This window comes from Zonotrichia leucophrys, chromosome 19 (genome assembly GCF_028769735.1).
Source record: "Zonotrichia leucophrys gambelii isolate GWCS_2022_RI chromosome 19, RI_Zleu_2.0, whole genome shotgun sequence".
NCBI lineage: Eukaryota > Metazoa > Chordata > Aves > Passeriformes > Passerellidae > Zonotrichia > Zonotrichia leucophrys.
Window position 1 is genome coordinate 11,114,074 of NC_088188.1, and position 18,082 is coordinate 11,132,155.

The window sequence follows — 18,082 nt, forward strand, 5'->3', positions numbered from 1 at the left end:
CCAAACACATCAGCTACCATGCAGCAGCATTCCCAAACCCTGTGCTGCAACCCCCTTACAGACTGGTTTGGTTTGCACAACCCTGAGTGCTTCTTAAACTACTACTTAAATGACAGCAGTGGAACAGGTGTGGATTCTCTGACAATTACAAACACACTGACAGATTTATAATTCCATTCACCCTTTCCAAATTCTCATCTACAACTAATGAGCGAGATACTTTACAAAAAATCACTATCCCTCCTGGCAACGGTTAAGACAGAGCTCCAATTACTCAACAAGTTCCAAATGCTGGACATTTTTAATCACTATTCCAAGACATGTTTTGTGGCCACTCCTGCAAATAAAAATGCCCTGATGGCTCCCTGGACAAGCCTCCCTACAGACAGGCCCTGCTGCAGCTGGAGGAACAGCAGGGAATTAAACAGTGGGTTTTTTTAAGGTCTTATTTCTTCTCATCACTTTCTGAAATCTACAGATGACACCACATTGCTTGACCATAGCCTACGGATGCTGCAGGCCTTCATTACTGACACTGAGACTCAGGCTAATTAGACAAGATAGAATCAGTGGATCAGGTCAGGTAAACACCATGAAGCAGCACAGCTTTGCATCTGAACGCTGCTCACGTGAGGGAGGCATGGCAGGTACTGATGGACCCCACTCTTACTAGACAAGTTTTACAGAAGATGAGTCTATTCACCTCATAGCTGGCACAGAATAAAAATAACAGTTACAGCCATCCTCGTCAACGTGGGAAACTTAACAGGATTCAGCAGCACAGTTTGGTTTATGCATTTTGATCAATAATCCAGTCACAACAGTGCCTGAATGTAAATGAGTTCTGGTCTTTAATCACAACCATTGTCAGACCTGTGGTTTGTGTCTGCAGTCCAGCACCTCCCTGCACCAGATCTGGCATAGCTGCAGGGCCCAAATCAAGCACTGCTACGGCACCCAAAAATCCACAGGCCTTGTTCTGGTTCTCTACACAGACAGGGATGAATGACAGTGCTCAGGCACCAGTGAAGTGACCGATAAATAAAACAAACTAGAAGACAAAGAGATGCTGTGAATATTAAAAGGAAAATTTAACCAATGTAAAACCAGTATCTGGTCTGTTCACATGTCCACAAGATCAGCTTCAAAAGGGCTTCACAAAGGATTTTTACATGCACTACTTAGGCATCCTTGGATAGCACTCTGGATTCATCCTACCCCAAAGGGAGTCAAATCTGTTGATTACTGTTGGCACGAACAGGAAACTGTATCATTCTTAGGGGCACAACTGTTACTGCAGGCAGTTTGAGAGGACAAGGGAGATGATGCGAGGATAAACAACTTCAACACCATAAATGATTAGCAACACTAGTGAGCACAGGTAAGTCATAAGGAAATCTCACCTTTCTTGCCCTTTCCCAAGGTAATAATGACAAACCATCATATAAATCCTTAGTTCACTACAGCTACGTTTTGTCTCTAACACTACAAGCACGGCTGCCAGAGGACTTCTGTGAATCAGTAAGCAAAGCTGTTTCACAAACAGAGCCAAAACTGCTCTGCAGGACCAGGCCCATCTGCCGCCACAGCAGCCCCCGGTGCCTCTGCCACACCCGAGCAGCATGTGCAGGGCTTGGGATCACTGCCTTGCTTCCACACCTTCCAAAGACTTTTGCTCTTTGCGTTTTGCATGCCCTGGGAAGCTCAGCTGCGTCTCAGACTTTGAAAGCACTTTGTTATTTAGTCAGCGTTTCAGCTGTACTGGGGAAACTGGCCAACAAGCAGGACCTGCAGCACAACCCAAGACTGATGGGTTGGGCTGGGCTGTGTGCCAGCTGTCCCAGTGTCACCTGGTGACCAAATCACCTGGATGTCATCTGACACTAAATGTACAATAGAAAATAACCCCCAAAACTGGAGGGTGCTCAGGTGCCACAGTGACAGGCACAGTTTGAGAACACAGAGTAGCAGTGTTGCTTAAGGGCTTCAGTTAGCTTCCAAAGATGATTCCATTTCCTAGGGGGAAGGAATCCTCCTGAGAGGGCCAAAGCCAGCCCAGCTGCACGGGCTGTGAGCCATGTCTGACATGTGCCAGGCCGGGCACTGCTCCCGCTGCCCTCCCTGCATGGGCACAGCCAGAGGGGCTCTGGGGAGGACAGGCCTGTCCTCTGCTGGGGACACTGCTGGGGACAGCCAGGGCACAGGGCTCTGCTCCCTGCTCTGCTGGGGACACTGCTGGGGACAGCCAGGGCACAGGGCTCTGCTCTGCTGGGGACACTGCTCGGGACAGCCAGGGCACAGGGCTCTGCTCTGCTGGGACACTGCTCGGACAGCCAGGGACAGGGCTCTGCTCTGCTGGGGACACTGCTCAGGACACAGCCAGGGCACAGGGCTCTGCTCTGCTGGGGACACTGCTCGGGACAGCCAGGGCACAGGGCTGTCCTCTGCTGGGGACACTGCTCGGGACAGCCAGGGCACAGGGCTCTGCTCTGCTGGGGACACTGCTCGGGACAGCCAGGGCACAGGGCTCTGCTCTGCTGGGGACACTGCTCGGGACAGCCAGGGCACAGGGCTCTGCTCCCTGCTCTGCTGGGGACACTGCTGGGGACAGCCAGGGCACAGGGCTCTGCTCCCTGCTCTGCTGGGGACAGCCAGGGCACAGGGCTCTGCTCTCTCAAAGCAAGCAGCATTTTATTCTCACTGTGGTTTTTTCCACATCGCCCCACGCACCTTACAAACTTCCCAGAGGTCTCCCGCACTTCCACTCAGGTTGTGCAGGCAGCAAAGTGAAGACCAAGAGCCGAGGTGGCCCCTGTAGGACAGACTTGGCTGCAGCCGTGTGCCGGGTCTGGAGCCCACCACGCTGCTGGACCCACGGGACACCCTGCTCAGCTGAGAGCTGCAGCACAACAGCCCACACTGCCTCAGGCTGAATCACCAGCTAAAGGGATTATTAACTTCCAGCTGCGTTGGGCCCCATTTCCTTTGTGCAACAGTGTGCCTAATTGCAAATTCTAATTTACTGTAGCAGAGCACAAGCCCAGGTCCAAGGATAAATTAAAATGACGGCTCTATGGGAAGTTCAGAATTTAACTTTCTAACTTATCTGATTTGATGCAGATACAAATATTTAAATCCAGCCAAGGAAACAAACAGTCTGTTTCTAAGAAGTTGCAGCTGGGAAGGGGGGCAGGAAGGATTCTGTAGGATCAGTGTACTGTCACAGCGCCTGCAGGAGCAGAACAGCCGCGGTGCAGCTTTGGCTGGTGCTGTGCTCCTCCCCTGCCAGGCTCATTTGGGTTTAAGTTTCCTGAGCTTTTTTTTTCCCTTTAGTGAAAAACTACTTTGCTATCCTGAGAGCAAGAGCTTTTACTTTTAAATCTCCTTTGTACAATTGCCCTGTTCTCTTTTCAAGGGAAACACTGAGCCTGTGAGCGAAACACACGGAGCCTGGCACATGATTGGTGGCCATCCCCACACTGATAGATGTTAGCTCTGTTGAAACAGATCAAACCTGAATTCAAACTGCACTAAAAAAAATTTTAAAAGACAACTTTTGTTTCTGAATGCTGAAATTTCAAATCAGATTTCTAGTAATCTGGGTTTTTAGCACAATTGAATCCTGTGACTGAATCACAGACCCACGGCTTTGGTGCTGCCAAGGAAAACAGTGCCTGGGATACTCCCTGAGCAGCTGCCAGAGAGGATGAGGAGGAGAAGGCAGTGCGGTGAGGAGGTTACACAACACTACACAACGTCACCGCCGTGGGCAGCCTGCCAGCCCTGCCCGGGCCGGGTCAGCGCCAGCTCACAGCACCAGCAGGGCCTTGTGCTCGCCATGTGCTCCCCACACACGTGGAGGCGGACGCTGGTACGGCCCCAGGGCACCGTGACCTTCCCTGCCACGCCGGGAGGGAACCGGCTGGGCTGCGGGAGCCACGGACAGGCTGCACATACCGACTGATGGACAGACTGCACACGGACCGACGGACAGCCACGGACAGACTGCACATACCGACTGATGGACAGACTGCACACGGACCGACGGACAGCCACGGACAGGCTGCACATACCGACTGATGGACAGACTGCACACGGACCGACGGACAGACTGCACACGGACCGACGGACAGCCACGGACAGGCTGCACATACCGACTGATGGACAGACTGCACACGGACCGACGGACAGAATGCACACGGACCGACGACAGCACGGAGACGGACAGCCACAGACAGACTGCACACCGACCGGACAGAAGCCACGGACAGCGCACATGGACCGACAGACAGCCACGGACAGACTGCACATACCGACGGACAGACTGCACACCGACTGACAGACAGACTGCACATACCGACGGACAGACTGCACACGGACTGACGGACAGACTGCACACCGACTGATGGACAGAGACTGCACACTGACTGACGGACAGACAGACTGCACACCGACTGATGGACAGAGACTGCACACTGACTGACGGACAGCCACAGACAGACAGACTGCACAGACGGACAGCCGGCCAGTCCCAGCCCAGCACTGCGCACCCCAGACTGGCCATCAGAGAGGTTCCTCCTGCAAACTACAGCATCAGCCTGCCAAAACCCAAAGAAAGGCCCAGATCTCTAAAGCCCATTAGGCCTCAGTACAACCACACACCCAAAAACCACTTTTTTGAGCAACACAGAGAGTGGCTGGGTACAGTCAGAGTTTACCCCAGCCAAAGTCTCTCTGAGGGAAGTTGTTGGTGAAAACTAAGAAGAGGGCTGAACTGGTCCAATTCTGAGGCATTACTGACTCTCCAAAGCAAAGCTGAAGTGAATAATCAATTCTGAACACCAGAGGGAAATGGTGTTTGAGAGTGGCTGAGGAAAAATGGAAACAAAGTGAGAAAAGATTACATTTTACTGTGGAAAAGACCATTGTGATCAATCCTCAGCACCTTTTATTCCAGTCAAAATGTACAAGGTGTACTAGGTCTCTATTTGCATTGTAATTGCAGCAACTCTTCCAGTTTCCAAATGAATTTTAACTGCCTTACATACTACTGATTTCACATTCACAGGGGACATCTACAACAATTTCTTCTGTGCTACCATTAACCACTTTCCCAAACATTAAACAAGCAAACACTAAGACTTATTTCCCTCCAGCTACAAACACAACTGATTTTTACCTGTGCTTTCTCCCAGATTCACTCCTGGTGGTGCCCCATCTACCTACAGCCTCATGCTGCAGCCTCAGATTCTGGGCTTTCCTTGCCTCCAAGCAAATGACTTGTACTCACACGTCCCCCTCATCAAAATTCTGAGACATACCAAATCTTTACCGAAATCTGTCTTTTGGTTAAGCAAACAGAAAACTTCCCCAAACCATAGATATTAAAATTCACCTGGGCCCAAAAGGAAACAACTGAAGTTCACTCAGCCTGGGTCTCTTAGATGAATTATCTGCTCCTTGCCATCACCACTTCAGGAAAGGATGATTTGGGTTACCCTGGAAGCCCCAGAAGGGGCATTTCTGCTCTGCCCAGCCCCACGAGCGCTGCACGTACCTGGATGTATCGCAAGGCACTCCTGAGGACGCTGAGGTTTGAGGTCTTCTTGTCATCCACGTTGGGGATGTTGCGCTTTAATGTCTCAAAGCACTCTTTCAAATGAGCACGTCTAAAGAAAACACAGTGGGTCGTCAGCTGCCAGGAGACACAGCAGGAACCAATTCCACGGAGGGGAGAGCTTAATTGGGGCCTTAATCCAGCAAAGCACCTACACCTGTGCATAGCAGCCCCCCCAGCACAGCACGTCACAGCTGAGCCAGCTCACCCAGCAGGGCCTGTGCCTGGGCTCTATCCCAGCTTTGTTAGGAACACCGTGCAGCCTTAAATAAAATATCTCACCTCACTGTGCTGGTGCTTTCACTGTCACCATACTTCCAATTTAGCTAGTCAGGCTTATAAGAGTCTTGGGTCAGAAACTGATGTTTATTCTGTATTCACACTGTACACTGACCCCTCATTTGGGGTATTTTACTCTTTTTAAATCAAAAGAGAGTCACATTGTTATGCACTGTTACTGCTTTGCAGGATCAGGGTGGTTGGGATGCAATGGTGCAGTTAAACAGAACATACTGGGAAGCAAGAAATGCAGAATTAAGCTATAAGAAAGCCAAGCAATACTGCAAAATTCAGTAATAGTCACTAAGAATTTTATTCAGGTTATCTGTTTAAAAAACAAGCAAGCAAACAAACAAAAACCCACCAAAGCCAAACAAATATTGACAGACAATAGGCCAAAAAAAGGAGGGGAATTACAATTAAAAAACCCAAACCCCTGGCTTTCTACGCACCTGTTCTTCTCCAATTTATTATGTACTTCCCTGGTCCCAACCCTGTAACCCAAACAGAACAAAGATCAGCTCAGTGTCAGGTTGAAAACTCCCGCCTCACACCTGTGCCTGCAGCAGTGTCTGTATGTTGAGATGCAAAAGCAGAATCACTGGTTTAACATTAAGTACATCTGTATTTCTGCCTACACTGTTTCAAGATAAACTCCATACTTTACACGTGCATCAGAGGAACCAAGCACTGTGCACACAGTGCACAGAAGATACAAACAGGTGTGATGTGTGCGTGTATAGACACGGCTACTACCAACAACAGGGAAAGACACAAAGTATGGATTTTAAATATTTGTACAGACCCAGAGAGCCCAGATTCTGACCTGGTTCTGATCTATGCCTACACTCCAGTGGGACAAGGTTTCTGCAGTTCCATATTCAAGCTTATGGGATTGAGCAGACACTTCCAACTTTGGGTTTTTACTGTGCGTGAAACAACACAGCTGAGGATAAACATGGAATGAAGCAATAAAGGAATTCTCCAGTCACTGCTGAAGGAAAAACCACCGTGAGTTTCTGGTTTTGGGGTTGGAGTCCACCCACTCTCTGAATCAGAGGAATATTTTTAGGAAAAGCCAAACAAATTCATGTTAGCTCAGTTTTTCAGCTCAGTTTTTCAGTGATAAGGTACATTAGCAGATGTGGAGATTTCAAGAATCTTTCATACACTGTGCAAAGTAATTATTTGCCTTTGACTGAAAATACAGGACATTGAGGTAATAATATTTAATAAATTGTCACAAATATTTGACAGCATTTTCCCCGTGAAACATTTACAGGCTGAAAAAGACATCTTTTCTGTGCTTATGGAGCAATTCTAAGGGGAGGCAGTGGTGATGCTGTGCTCCACACTGGCACCACAGCCCCCCACCTGCCAGGGCAAAGCTCAGTCTGGCAGCACAGCAGCAGGTTGTGCCCACAGCCCAGGCAGCCAAACCTGTGCAGCCTGCCCTGGTGCCAGCAGAAACCTCCTGCACAGCTCCTGAAGCCACACAACGTCAGTGACGGGCTCTCTCCATTAGTGCACAGACCAACAGACCCTTCCAGCAGCAGACAGGCTCTCAAGATCTCAATCTGCTTAGAGGAACTACACTGGCATTTTACTAAAGCCTTTATCTTCACAAACTCCTATCTGCATTACTTTCACAGTTTCTATGCATTTTGGGTTCTGTACATCCCAATGAACCTTTTCTCTGTCCGCTATACATCTCCACCAGTGCCCATGGCATTCACACACCATCTCTAACAGCACTGCCAGGAGCCATCCCCCTGCTGCAGGCAGCCAGGAGAACAGGGGCCCAGACAGCACCGCCAGGAGGGAAGCCTGCACAGCTCCAGGTCACTTATGCTGCGGGAAAATTGAGGGGCCAAAGGAAACAGGTAAAACTGCTGCAAAGAAGGGAATGATTTGTTCTCCCAGTCCACAAGCAGTAATACCAGACTCTACTGGGATACTGTGGTCTGGAAACAACCATCTACAGAGAAGGCAGGGTCTCCACCAGCCAAAGTCCTTAAGAACAAGCCAGAAAAACACTAACCTGGAGCAACATCAGAGCCACAAGTCCTGTCAGAGGGTGAGGGCAGACTAAATAGTCTTCAGCCGCTTCCAGCAGCAAGATTCTGAGTAAGCAGGAGGCCCTTAGCACTTACAGCACTGAGAAACTGGTGATCTCTGTCCTCAGAATAACATCCCCCAGATCCCCTTCCAGTTTTCAAGAAAGCTCCCACAAGCAGCAGTGCACTTTGATTTCCCTGACCAGTACAAGCAGTGATCTTTTGCCAAACATAACACGAGATACCACTTGAGATCAGATATGCAGGGCTGGGATTAGCTTCCTAACACAGTTCTGGCCTGCAAAAAAAAAATCCTTACACAAAATCTTACAGTGTGGAGTGAGGGAGAGAAATAAAAACCCATCAAGCTAAAAACCCTGCTCTCAGCAATTTGAAGACATTAAACATCCACAGGTCTTGGCATTTCTGATCCAACAACACTTTGCACAAGCAGGAGCCGCTCCAGAGGGACGCAGCTTCGGCTGTCCCTCCTGGACACACGGCGCACTCACCCTCCAATTCTCTTCTTGAGCTCGATGGGTTTCATGTCGTCGGCGGGCGCCAGCTTGAGGGCGCCGAGGGGCGCGGGCGCTGCCGGGTGCTGCAGGGGCTGGATGGGCTGCGGCACCACATGGTGCTGGGAGATGGCCAGCACGGGCGCCGCGTAGTGCGGCAGCTGCTTGGGGCTGCCCGAGGGCGGCGTGGCCGCCTTCCCGTCCGGCAGGTGCGGCCCCGGCGGCCGCTGGATCACCGGCGCCACCGAGGGCGCTTCCTTGGGCACGCTGGGAGTGCTTACGAGGGGCTGGTGGCGCTGCACCAGCGGCGGCGACAGGGCGGTCTGCGCGGCCTGCTGCGGGGAACTGGTGACCACGGGGATGGGAATGACCGAGATGGGAGCTGCCAGGGGCGGCGGCGGCAGGGGCACGGCGCCCGGCGGGGAGATGGGCACCAGCAGTTCGCTCCGGGGCTCCTCTGGGGACAGGGCGCTGTTGGCCCGGGGCACGCTGGCCTTGCCCGCCTTCTTCTGCTCCTGCTCCCTCTCCACGCAGAGCTTCTCATGCTTCTCATTCTCCTCTGAAAGAGAAACACCCACAGTGAGCAACGGCGCATCCCTGACCTTCCCTGAGAGCAGCCTACAACCAGCGCGGGGCAGGATCCCTAAGTTAAAATACCTTCACACTATCCCGAGTGAACCCCAGCTCAATGGACACTGCACTGATACAAACACATCAGGGCACCTCTTTACTGCTGTGGATTTTAATCAAGCTCTTAAACTTGGCTTTGATGTATGCTCCTATATGTTTTCAGAACACCAGACAAAGTAAATGAAATCTGTGTGGCCCGACTAGCAAAATAAACCTCATCAAACGCAATCCAGGGCTCTGGCTTTAATTGCGCGAACATGGCACAAACAAAATTTATTTATACAAGTCCTGTGGCGCCAGTGGCCCTGGCATCTAGACATTGCGCAGCCTTAATCAAATATCTCCAAACCCACCATCCGTGAGGCTCAGCAGATCCCGCTCCTGACAACCTCTGAGGAGCTGCAACCAAAGGTGGTGCAGCAACCTCGGCACAGTAACATACAAATATCTGGAAAATAAAACCTTAATTTATCAAGGGAGGGATTAGGGGAAGGACATGGACAGTTGGGTGTTCTGTCTTATACAATCAGGTAATTCAGAGGAAGCTCTAAGAAACATCCCAACAGAGCCTCTCCCAGGAGAAGCTCTGGCTCGACTGAAACACTGAAGTCAGAACATGTATTTAGGAAATTAGAGAGAAGAGTATGTATGCTGCCATCTGGAATGACCAGGTTATGTTCAATCCCCCAGTGATCTTCAAGACAATCTGTATTGACATAACAAGGGGAACAGGGCCCCACCAGGCACAGAGCTGCCCAGCCCTGGCCACCCCAGACCGGCCCTGCCACTACTGGGATACTTTCTAACCCATCTTTTGATTTTGAAGGGTATGGTGCAAAAACTACAGAGAGCACAAAAGGCAACAAAACTCTTACTCCCGATTCTGAATGCCCTTTGGTACCTGTGACCGCACAGCAACACTGACCCAGATCCAGCTGACACAATTTCCTGAAGTTCAGCTGCAGCAGCAGCCCAAACACAGCCCAGCCTCCCCTGGAGAGCACGAGCCAGGTCAAGCAGCCAGCTGCCAAGGTAAACACGGTCCTGAATGCACACCTGGAGAAACCACCCTCTGGACCGAGCTCTAGCGCTGGGGCTGCAGCCCCAGCCTCTGACCCTGCAGCACTCACAAAAGCTCCATGTGAAACTCGGTCATCAGGAAGGGTTTCACATCCACACAGCACTCTTCTCAGGGCTGCCTGAGACTCACATCCACAGTTTGCTTTCAACTTCTGCAGCACGAGTAGCGTGAGTGAGCAAACGATCTGACTGACTCCAAAATAGGAGGGAAGTTGCTTAAGCAGCAGCTGAGCCTTAAAGCTGCATTTCTCTGTATTTTCTCAAAATATTTCAGGGTATTATCAACAGTTCCTTAAAGGAAGAAGCGAAGCAGTGCAGGGTGGCAAAAACCCCATCAGGAATCCCCTGGTGCAAACACAAATCTCAGCTACCAACAATTTCGGAGTGGTTCAGTTCAACGACATTAATAACTAATAAAGAAAAGCCCTTTGTCTGCAGATCTTTCGCTCCACTTTGCTGCTGGTTCGCAGCCAGAGCCAATGCAATGGCCCTGGCACAGGGTGCATGAGGAAACCCAGCCCCGAGGAGCTGCTGACTCACGGTGCTCCCTGAGCACGTCCGGCTCAGGCTGAGCGGCACCGCTGGCCAGGCACACACGGGGCAGAGCCCACACAGAGCAGAGCTGCTCCCAGAGCTCCAGCTGCACGGGGCTCAGAGCAGGGAGCAGCGAAGGGCTCGCTGGTGGGAAGCCGTGGCAGTGCCCGGTGAGGACAGCAGCACCTGCCGGGGGCTGCAGGTGACACGGCCACAGCGGAGCAGAGCTCCCGGCCAGGACGCCTGAGACCTGCACCGAGGGCAGTGCGGGAGCAGGAGCTGGCCTGCAGCTCCCCAGCCAGCTGCACTCGTGGGGAAGGGAGAGAACAGCCAAGCAAGGTTAGAGCAGGCATTACTGATCACAAGCATTTATGTAAATGTCTCTGGAAGCAGGTGCAGCCCTCGGGCTGCTGACAGCCTGCCAGCAAGGCCTTTGGTGTTGCTCCCTTGAGCTAAAGAGTTTATTTCAAGGATTTTTTTAGCCAAGATCTAACACTGAAGAGCCACTGTCCTCTTGGGTCTGAGTTACCCATAGGCAGAAAGGACCCATGCTCCCAGCCCCAGCAAAAAGACGGCAGGGCCCTGAGCCACCTCCCTGGACAGAAAGCAGGAACCCTCCCACTGGGTGGTGAAGGTGTGTCTCCTGCTCGCTCTGCACTCACGCCCTGCACACAAACCAAAGATGCTCTTTGAAGAAAGCCCCCCTAAGCTCCATGTTTTCTCATATGAAGGAGACTCGCCCACGTTTGGTCACAGATACAGATGAAGAAGGGGTGATCACCATGCTGTGTGACACATGCCAGACACATGCAAGGCTCACTTCCTCCCTTGTGGCACACTCAGCACAGGATCTCCTGCAAGCCCATATACAGAAAGCAGCCAAGGCTCAGGGCATCCCCTTGGCTAAGAGGATAGCTGAATCCAAAGGTGCACCTCAAAATTATGTGTAATTTCCACTCGTTCTTCACACTTTTAACAAGGGGACAGACGACAGAACAAACCATGGGAGCGAACCAGTCCTGAGAACCCCTAGGGGATCTGAACCACAGCCCAAGCACGAGGGATCCTGGAATCCCACCCTGGCCACACCACCTAGGCAATGACAGCAACATGGGCAGCCACAGGACAGAACAGCAAATCCTGTCCTGGGAGGACACAGAAACAGGGTCAGCACCCCTGACCAGTGGCTCAGTGCTATTTAGGGTCTCCAAGACCTGAGTACACAGCACCAGGCACTCTTTGTTACCTAATAATCTGCTGCGTTTAAATATATCTCGCCCCTTTTGGCTGCCCTGGAAATGCCACCCATCTGTCAGAGCCCTGCTGCCAGGGCAGCCAGGAGCAGAGCCCTCGGGCCGGCAGTGGGGCCTGCAGCAGCCAGGCCATGGCTCAGCCTCCCGGGAGGAGCAGGCTCTGAGGGATGCCAGAGCCCTTGGAGTGCTCCTGCCTTTCCCTAGGGACACCACCAGTACCCAGAGTTTATCAACAGCGTGTGCCTTTGCACAGCCAAGCATCCCACCTCGGTGCGTGCTCAGTGGAGAACATCTCTCACTCCAGGAACAGTGAGGCAGCTCTGTGGTGCTGTTTTCTGAAGGGTCTGAAGTGTTCTTCTGAGTGATTCAATGCTTCTGAGAACCTATCCTGAATCCCTTGAACTGCTACAGCCCTGGAGAGGAGTGCCGTGGGTGTCCCTCGCTCTGGATATGCAGCAGTGTCACCCGCAGGAGTCACTGCAGGCTCCTACCAGGAAAGGGCTGGGTACTGAAGAGTCTCCAGGTATTCACTACTCCAAAGGCTGTCCTGGGGGGGACAAGCCATGCCAAGAGGAAGGGCAGGCTGGAGCCTGGAGGTTGCACTGTGTTTCTGCAAGTTCCTGGCTCTGCAAGGGAGAACCAGAAGGGGGAGATAAGAACAGTCAGCAGAACTGGAGCCCAGCAAAGCTCAGCATCAGCCAAGCAAGCTCTGAGTCACAGCAAATGCTGCTGACACCAGAGGCTGCAGCACACAGCCACGGGCACTTCCAGGCCTAGGAACAAGCCTGCAGGACTGAGAACCCTTTAAAATCAGGACACTTTTCTGATTCCTTCTGAATTTTGGTTGACGACAGCACAAGCCCCACTTTTCTCTCCCATCTTAGCTGAAACTTGGCAGTTTGGTGCCCAGCCCTTGGCACTGTTGTTTCTCCACCAGTACCACGGCAGACCCAAGACGTGGCGCTGGTTCCCAAAGCCCTGTGGGCTCCTGGCCGTGCCCCAGTGTGGAGCTGGCTGCCAGGCACGGGGTGACCCTTCCGCAGGGCCAGCGGCCACTGCTGCTCCCAGCGCTGCGCTCTCGCTGCAGCCGGACCCCAAAGGGGCCCACTGCTCTCCTCCGCACAGCTGCGCCTCACCAGCACCTCCAACACCAACTGAGCTGCACTCGGGAGCACACCGCTCACAAAGGAACCTGAAACGCTTCAGCATTACAACTCAGACATTCCCAATACACTACAGAGAAGCAAGAGCTAGGCCAGCCTAGCTGGGGTCAGTTTCAGGGGTGCAGAGACCCCCACCCCACCTGAGACCCTCCCTGCCGAGTGATCCTGCTGCACTCACACCTCATCTGCAGACTGGGTCACCATTCACTGCTAACAACCACAATACTCAGATCTCCACTTTCTCAACCAGAAGAAGAATCAACAATAACTAAATAAATACCTGGCAGACATTTTTAAAAACAGCTTCTCCAGTCTCTACAGATAATTTACATTTACAATAGCTTTAATAAGCTATTCCAGTGCTTAAATGAATTCCTGAATCAGTTCTAGAGTAATTTTAGCTGCATTTTAGTTACAACTAACTCTCTGTGGACAGAAGAAAGAAAGAAAGGGTGAGGATTTAGCAGCACTACAAAGGAAAACAGATCAAGATTGCTCAAAAACCAAAACCATCATGGAGAGTCTCATCTCTACAGAAAGCCCAGGAGCATCAGGTCACCAGGATGCCAAGCGTGCCACTGTCACAGCTGCAGCATCGCACCTTGGTGGGCTGGAGGGATGCACAGCTCCTGTTGTACCTTTCCATGGTTCTTGGGATAAAGTGCAGGAAAGCACTGGCTCTGACAGGCCATGTGGGCACCAACAGCACATGCTGACCCTGCTCCACCATCCAAGGAGCTGCACCTGGGCAGCCAAGCAGGTGAGCTGTCCTATACAAGATGGGCCTGTGCTTTTCCACCAGGCATCAGCGTTTTTGAGACGGAGACCAAGTAACGCACTCTGATAAAAAGCTTGTATTTCTGTCAGCTGAACAGCTTCTGTGTCACAGTTCAGAGCAATAAGTGGTGCGGCTGACAGGCAGGACCCAACCCACCCGCTCCCACACACACATGAGGACACTGCTGTCCCTGCTTCTGGGCCAGCGACAGAGGCACACACTGCAGGAACAGTGAACCACGACATGCCTTAAATGTACAGGTTGGAAAAGAACAGTCAACATGAGCTGACTTAAAAAACAGTATTATAAACAGACTATGTATCCTTAAAACAGACCAAAAAGTCCACAGATGTGCCCTCAGAAGAAACTCTGAGACCCCACTTCATCCGCTGCTGGCAAGAGCTCTGCAGGCTGCCTTGAGTCTACAGCTCGTGTTTTACACAGCCAGCACAGCGTGTGTGTTACACAGCCAGCAAACACACTGCTCGTGTTTTACACAGCCAGCACAGCGTGTGTGTTACACAGCCAGCAAGGGAGCACAGACAGGTGAAATGAGTTCAGTGAGTCATGGCAAAACTGGATCTGGCAGATAACAGCCAGCCTGTTAGGTAAGCATGTTTGCTCCAGGTAACATTCCTCGATCCGTGACAAGAACAAGGACTCACTGCTGCACCTTCATCCCAGGGCTGCACCAGGCCTTGCTTCCACAGACTGCTCACTCTAGCCAGCTTTCTTCTCAAGAAAATGAATGGAAATGTGCAGATTACCCTTTAGAACCCTATCTCCATACTTGAAAAAGAAAGAAGAATCAATTTTGATGGGTATCTGCCCATCAAAACAGGGAGTCACCACCATCACCTGAACTGGCTGCACCAAGGCAGTTATCCCTGGAATCCCATGACAATTATCCTTGCCACCCCCGAGATTCAGACATTGCTGTGTCACAGAGCAAGGCTCTTCCTGAAGTCAAAGTCTAATTGTCACTATGGCACTGTTGTCCTCAGAACTGCAGTGCAGCTCTCCTGCAAGCCTCTGGAAACAGATAAACTCACACCGTGTGTCGGGAGGTGCTTTAACCTCCCCTGACAGAAACCCAGGGCGTGTGCTGCCTGGGGCAGCCAGCGAGGCCAAGGCTGAGCCACACACCTCTCCCTGGTGAGACAGAAGCCAGCGGCGGGCAAACAGCCCCACGAGGTTTCTGGAGATGCACCCCAACATTACACTGACGAGATCTGTTCAAAGACAACAGCGAGAGACCACACAGAGCACACCTCTCCTCAGGAGAGGAATGGTGCGAATGAACTGTGCAGCACCGGGAGAGCAGCAAACACAAGATGAGCATCTATGGGAAAAACCCTAGGAAAACAAGTATCAGTTACTTGCAATTATAAAGAAATTTGTTTTTCTTAGATCATGGAACATTCCTGGATTAATCTAAATTCAAAGAAATCAGCACCCTCTAATTCAAGTCAAATGTCTCTGGAGCTTGCACACAACAGAGAGAGAAAGATTTGAAAGGAGATGACCCCAGGCTGTGAGTCTGGGCCCATGTTAACGAGTGTTACATGCTTGGGAGGCACATGCTTACAGCAAGAGGGTTACAGCAGCAGCAGGCACTGCTGTCAGCTGCAGACCCAGCAGCCCTTGGATGAGTTCAGTATTTATTTTATAATGCTGTTCCCAAAATTGATTGATTTTCAGGCCATACTGGACCCCTGGAGTTCCACAGTGTAACTGGGGGTATAACAGACCATAACACTTTGCAGAGCACAAGATTCCAAGGGGGAGGAGAGGAAGAACACAAGGCAAAGAAGCCAACGCAGTCTTACTGTTCTTATTACTTCCTAGTGCTTCCCAGCTGTTCCTCTGCTTGTGCTCTCCCCTGAAATCTTCCTGCCACCCAAAGGTCACTGCAGGGCTCCTCCCTCCCGTGCCAGAGTCTTCCTGGTGTTCAGACTTCCCTGAAGTGGCCACGTTTGCACTGACGCTGCTGGCCCGGCACCCAGCCCAGCCCTTACGCGTCTGTGCCCCCCAGCAGCACCCAGAGCGCGGGGCCTGCAGCAGGCTCTGTGTAACACCACATCCCCACACACCCCGTGAGCTGCTCCTGGAGCTGAGAAGCCTGCAGGCTGGCTTTTCTGTGCTGCGTTACCCTGCCCAACAGTAATTCCTGCCTCAGAAGCTGTCCAGCACAACAAGGCAGGTCCCTCCTGCTCCTCTGTAACCCAGAGCACAGCTTGTCGGACCCACTCACAAGACGCTCCCGCAGCGTGGGGCGGTGGGATGGCAGCAGGAGGGCAGTGGGATTGGCAGTGGGATTGGCAGAGGGACTGGCAGCGGGACTGGCAGAGGGATTGTCAGTCGGATGGCAGTGGGATGGCAGCGGGATGGCAGTGGGATGGCAGCGGGATGGCAATGGGATTGGCAGTGGGAGGCCAACGGGATTGGCAGTGGGATTGTCAATCGGATGGCAGTGGGATTGGCAGTGGGATTGTCAATCGGATGGCAGTGGGATGGCAGCGGGATGGCAGCGGGATTGGCAGTGGGAGGGCAACAGGATTGGCAGTGGGATAGCAATGGGATTGGCAGTGGGATTGTCAATCGGATGGCAGTGGGATTGGCAGCAGGAGGGCAGCGGGATTGGCAGTGGGACAGCAATGGGATTGGCAGTGGGATTGTCAATCGGATGGCAGTGGGATTGGCAGCGGGAGGGCAGCGGGATTGGCAGCGGGAGGGCAGCGGGAGCTGTCTCCCAGCAGCAGGAGACAAACTCAGACCTGCAGAGGTCGAGCCCCGGTGTTTTACCGCTGCACCGCGAGGCCGGACACCCCCTGTAAGCCCGGAGTCGGGGTCACCACAGGGCTGGCGGTGGCAAGGAGACTGTCAGGGGCTGGGAAGCAGCACCGGAGCTGTCACCCAGCCGGCGGGGAGCGCGGACCGGGCAGCCCCTGCCGCCTGCGCAGCCTGGGCTGTGCTCCGGGCTCGGGATGCTCCCGGCCCTGCGCGGCCCCTCAGCACCGCATCCCCGTCTGCTGCGTGACTCATCACCGACACAATGGGCGGCGGCACAAAGCGCCGCTCCCGCAGCTCCGCCCGAGTGCCCGCGCCGGGGCCGCCGCGGGAGCGGGGCCGGCGCCGCTGTCCCGCAGCCACGCGCGGGCGGCAGCCCCGCCGCGCCCGCCGCTGCTGCGCGGCCCCGGGGCACAGATCGCCGCTCCCGGAGGGCCGGGGCCGCCGCAGCGGCGCGGGGCGCGGGCGGCGCGGGGCGCGGGCGGTGCGGGGTCGGCCCCGCGGGGTTCCCCCGTCCCCTCCCGCCGCCCCGGGCGGGCCCCGCAGCCCCCGGAGGGGCCGCGCGGGGCGGGGCCGCGCGCACGTGGTGGCGGGCGGGGCCGAGCCGGTGACGCGCCAGGCCCCGCCCTCCCGCCGGCCGGGGACACGCAGCGCGCGGGGCGGGGGCGGCGGCGCCCCCGGCGGGAGCGGGGCCCGGCCCGGGGCAGCCCCGCCCGCACGGAGCCCCCGCCGCGCCGTCCCCGAACCCCCCCGTACCCTGACACTGCCCCGCCCGCCCCGAGTTTACCCGGGTCGCATGCCCCCGGCAGCGCAAAGCCCGCGCCGGTGCCCCCCCACCCCTCCCTAGTGCCAGTGCCCGGGTAGCCCCGGCCGGCCGCCGCTGTCAGGCGCGGCCCCGCGAGGCGCGGGCGCACGGTCACTCACCACGTGCGGTCTGCTGCTGCTGCGCCTGCCACTCCAGGAACCGCGCCGCCTCCAGCAGCGTCTCGATGCTCATGGCGCGGGCCCGGCCGCCGTCGCTGCCGCCGCCGCCGCCCGGAGCGCGGGCCCGCCCCGCCCGCGCCGCCCCGGGCTCGCCCCGCCGGCCGCAGCGCTGGCGACAAGATGGCGGGTGGCAACAGAAACACAACAGGCGGGCGCTGGCGCGGCCCCGCTACTACGCGGCGGGCGGCGCCAAGACGTGGAGTGGAGTTCGGGGCGCCGCCCGGACGGGACGGGACGCGCCGCGCCGAGGCGGCCGGCCCGGGCCGGGGACGCGCGGGCACGGCCCCGCAGCCCCGCCGGTCGCGCGGGGCGGGCGCCACCCGGGCCGGCCCCGGGACGGGCGCCGTGCGCGAGACGCGGCGGCGGCCGGTCCGTTCCGGTGGCGGCGCGATCCGGGCGCCG

The 18,082-nt window shown here is 54.4% G+C and overlaps 1 protein-coding gene across 1 annotated transcript in view; it reads right to left on the reverse strand.

Moving 5' to 3' along the window:
* The window catches only part of MNT (MAX network transcriptional repressor), a 28,408-nt gene extending 10,655 nt beyond the window's left edge, over positions 1–17,753 (reverse strand). The window contains exons 1-4 of the mRNA XM_064729484.1: positions 17,621–17,753; positions 8,466–9,027; positions 6,349–6,390; positions 5,558–5,669 (exon numbers count right to left, since the gene is read on the reverse strand). Coding sequence (XP_064585554.1) covers positions 5,558–5,669; positions 6,349–6,390; positions 8,466–9,027; positions 17,621–17,693 — 789 coding nt within the window. The 5' untranslated portion in view covers positions 17,694–17,753. The remainder of the gene's footprint in view (positions 1–5,557; positions 5,670–6,348; positions 6,391–8,465; positions 9,028–17,620) is intronic.
* Positions 17,754–18,082: the final 329 nt, after the last annotated feature.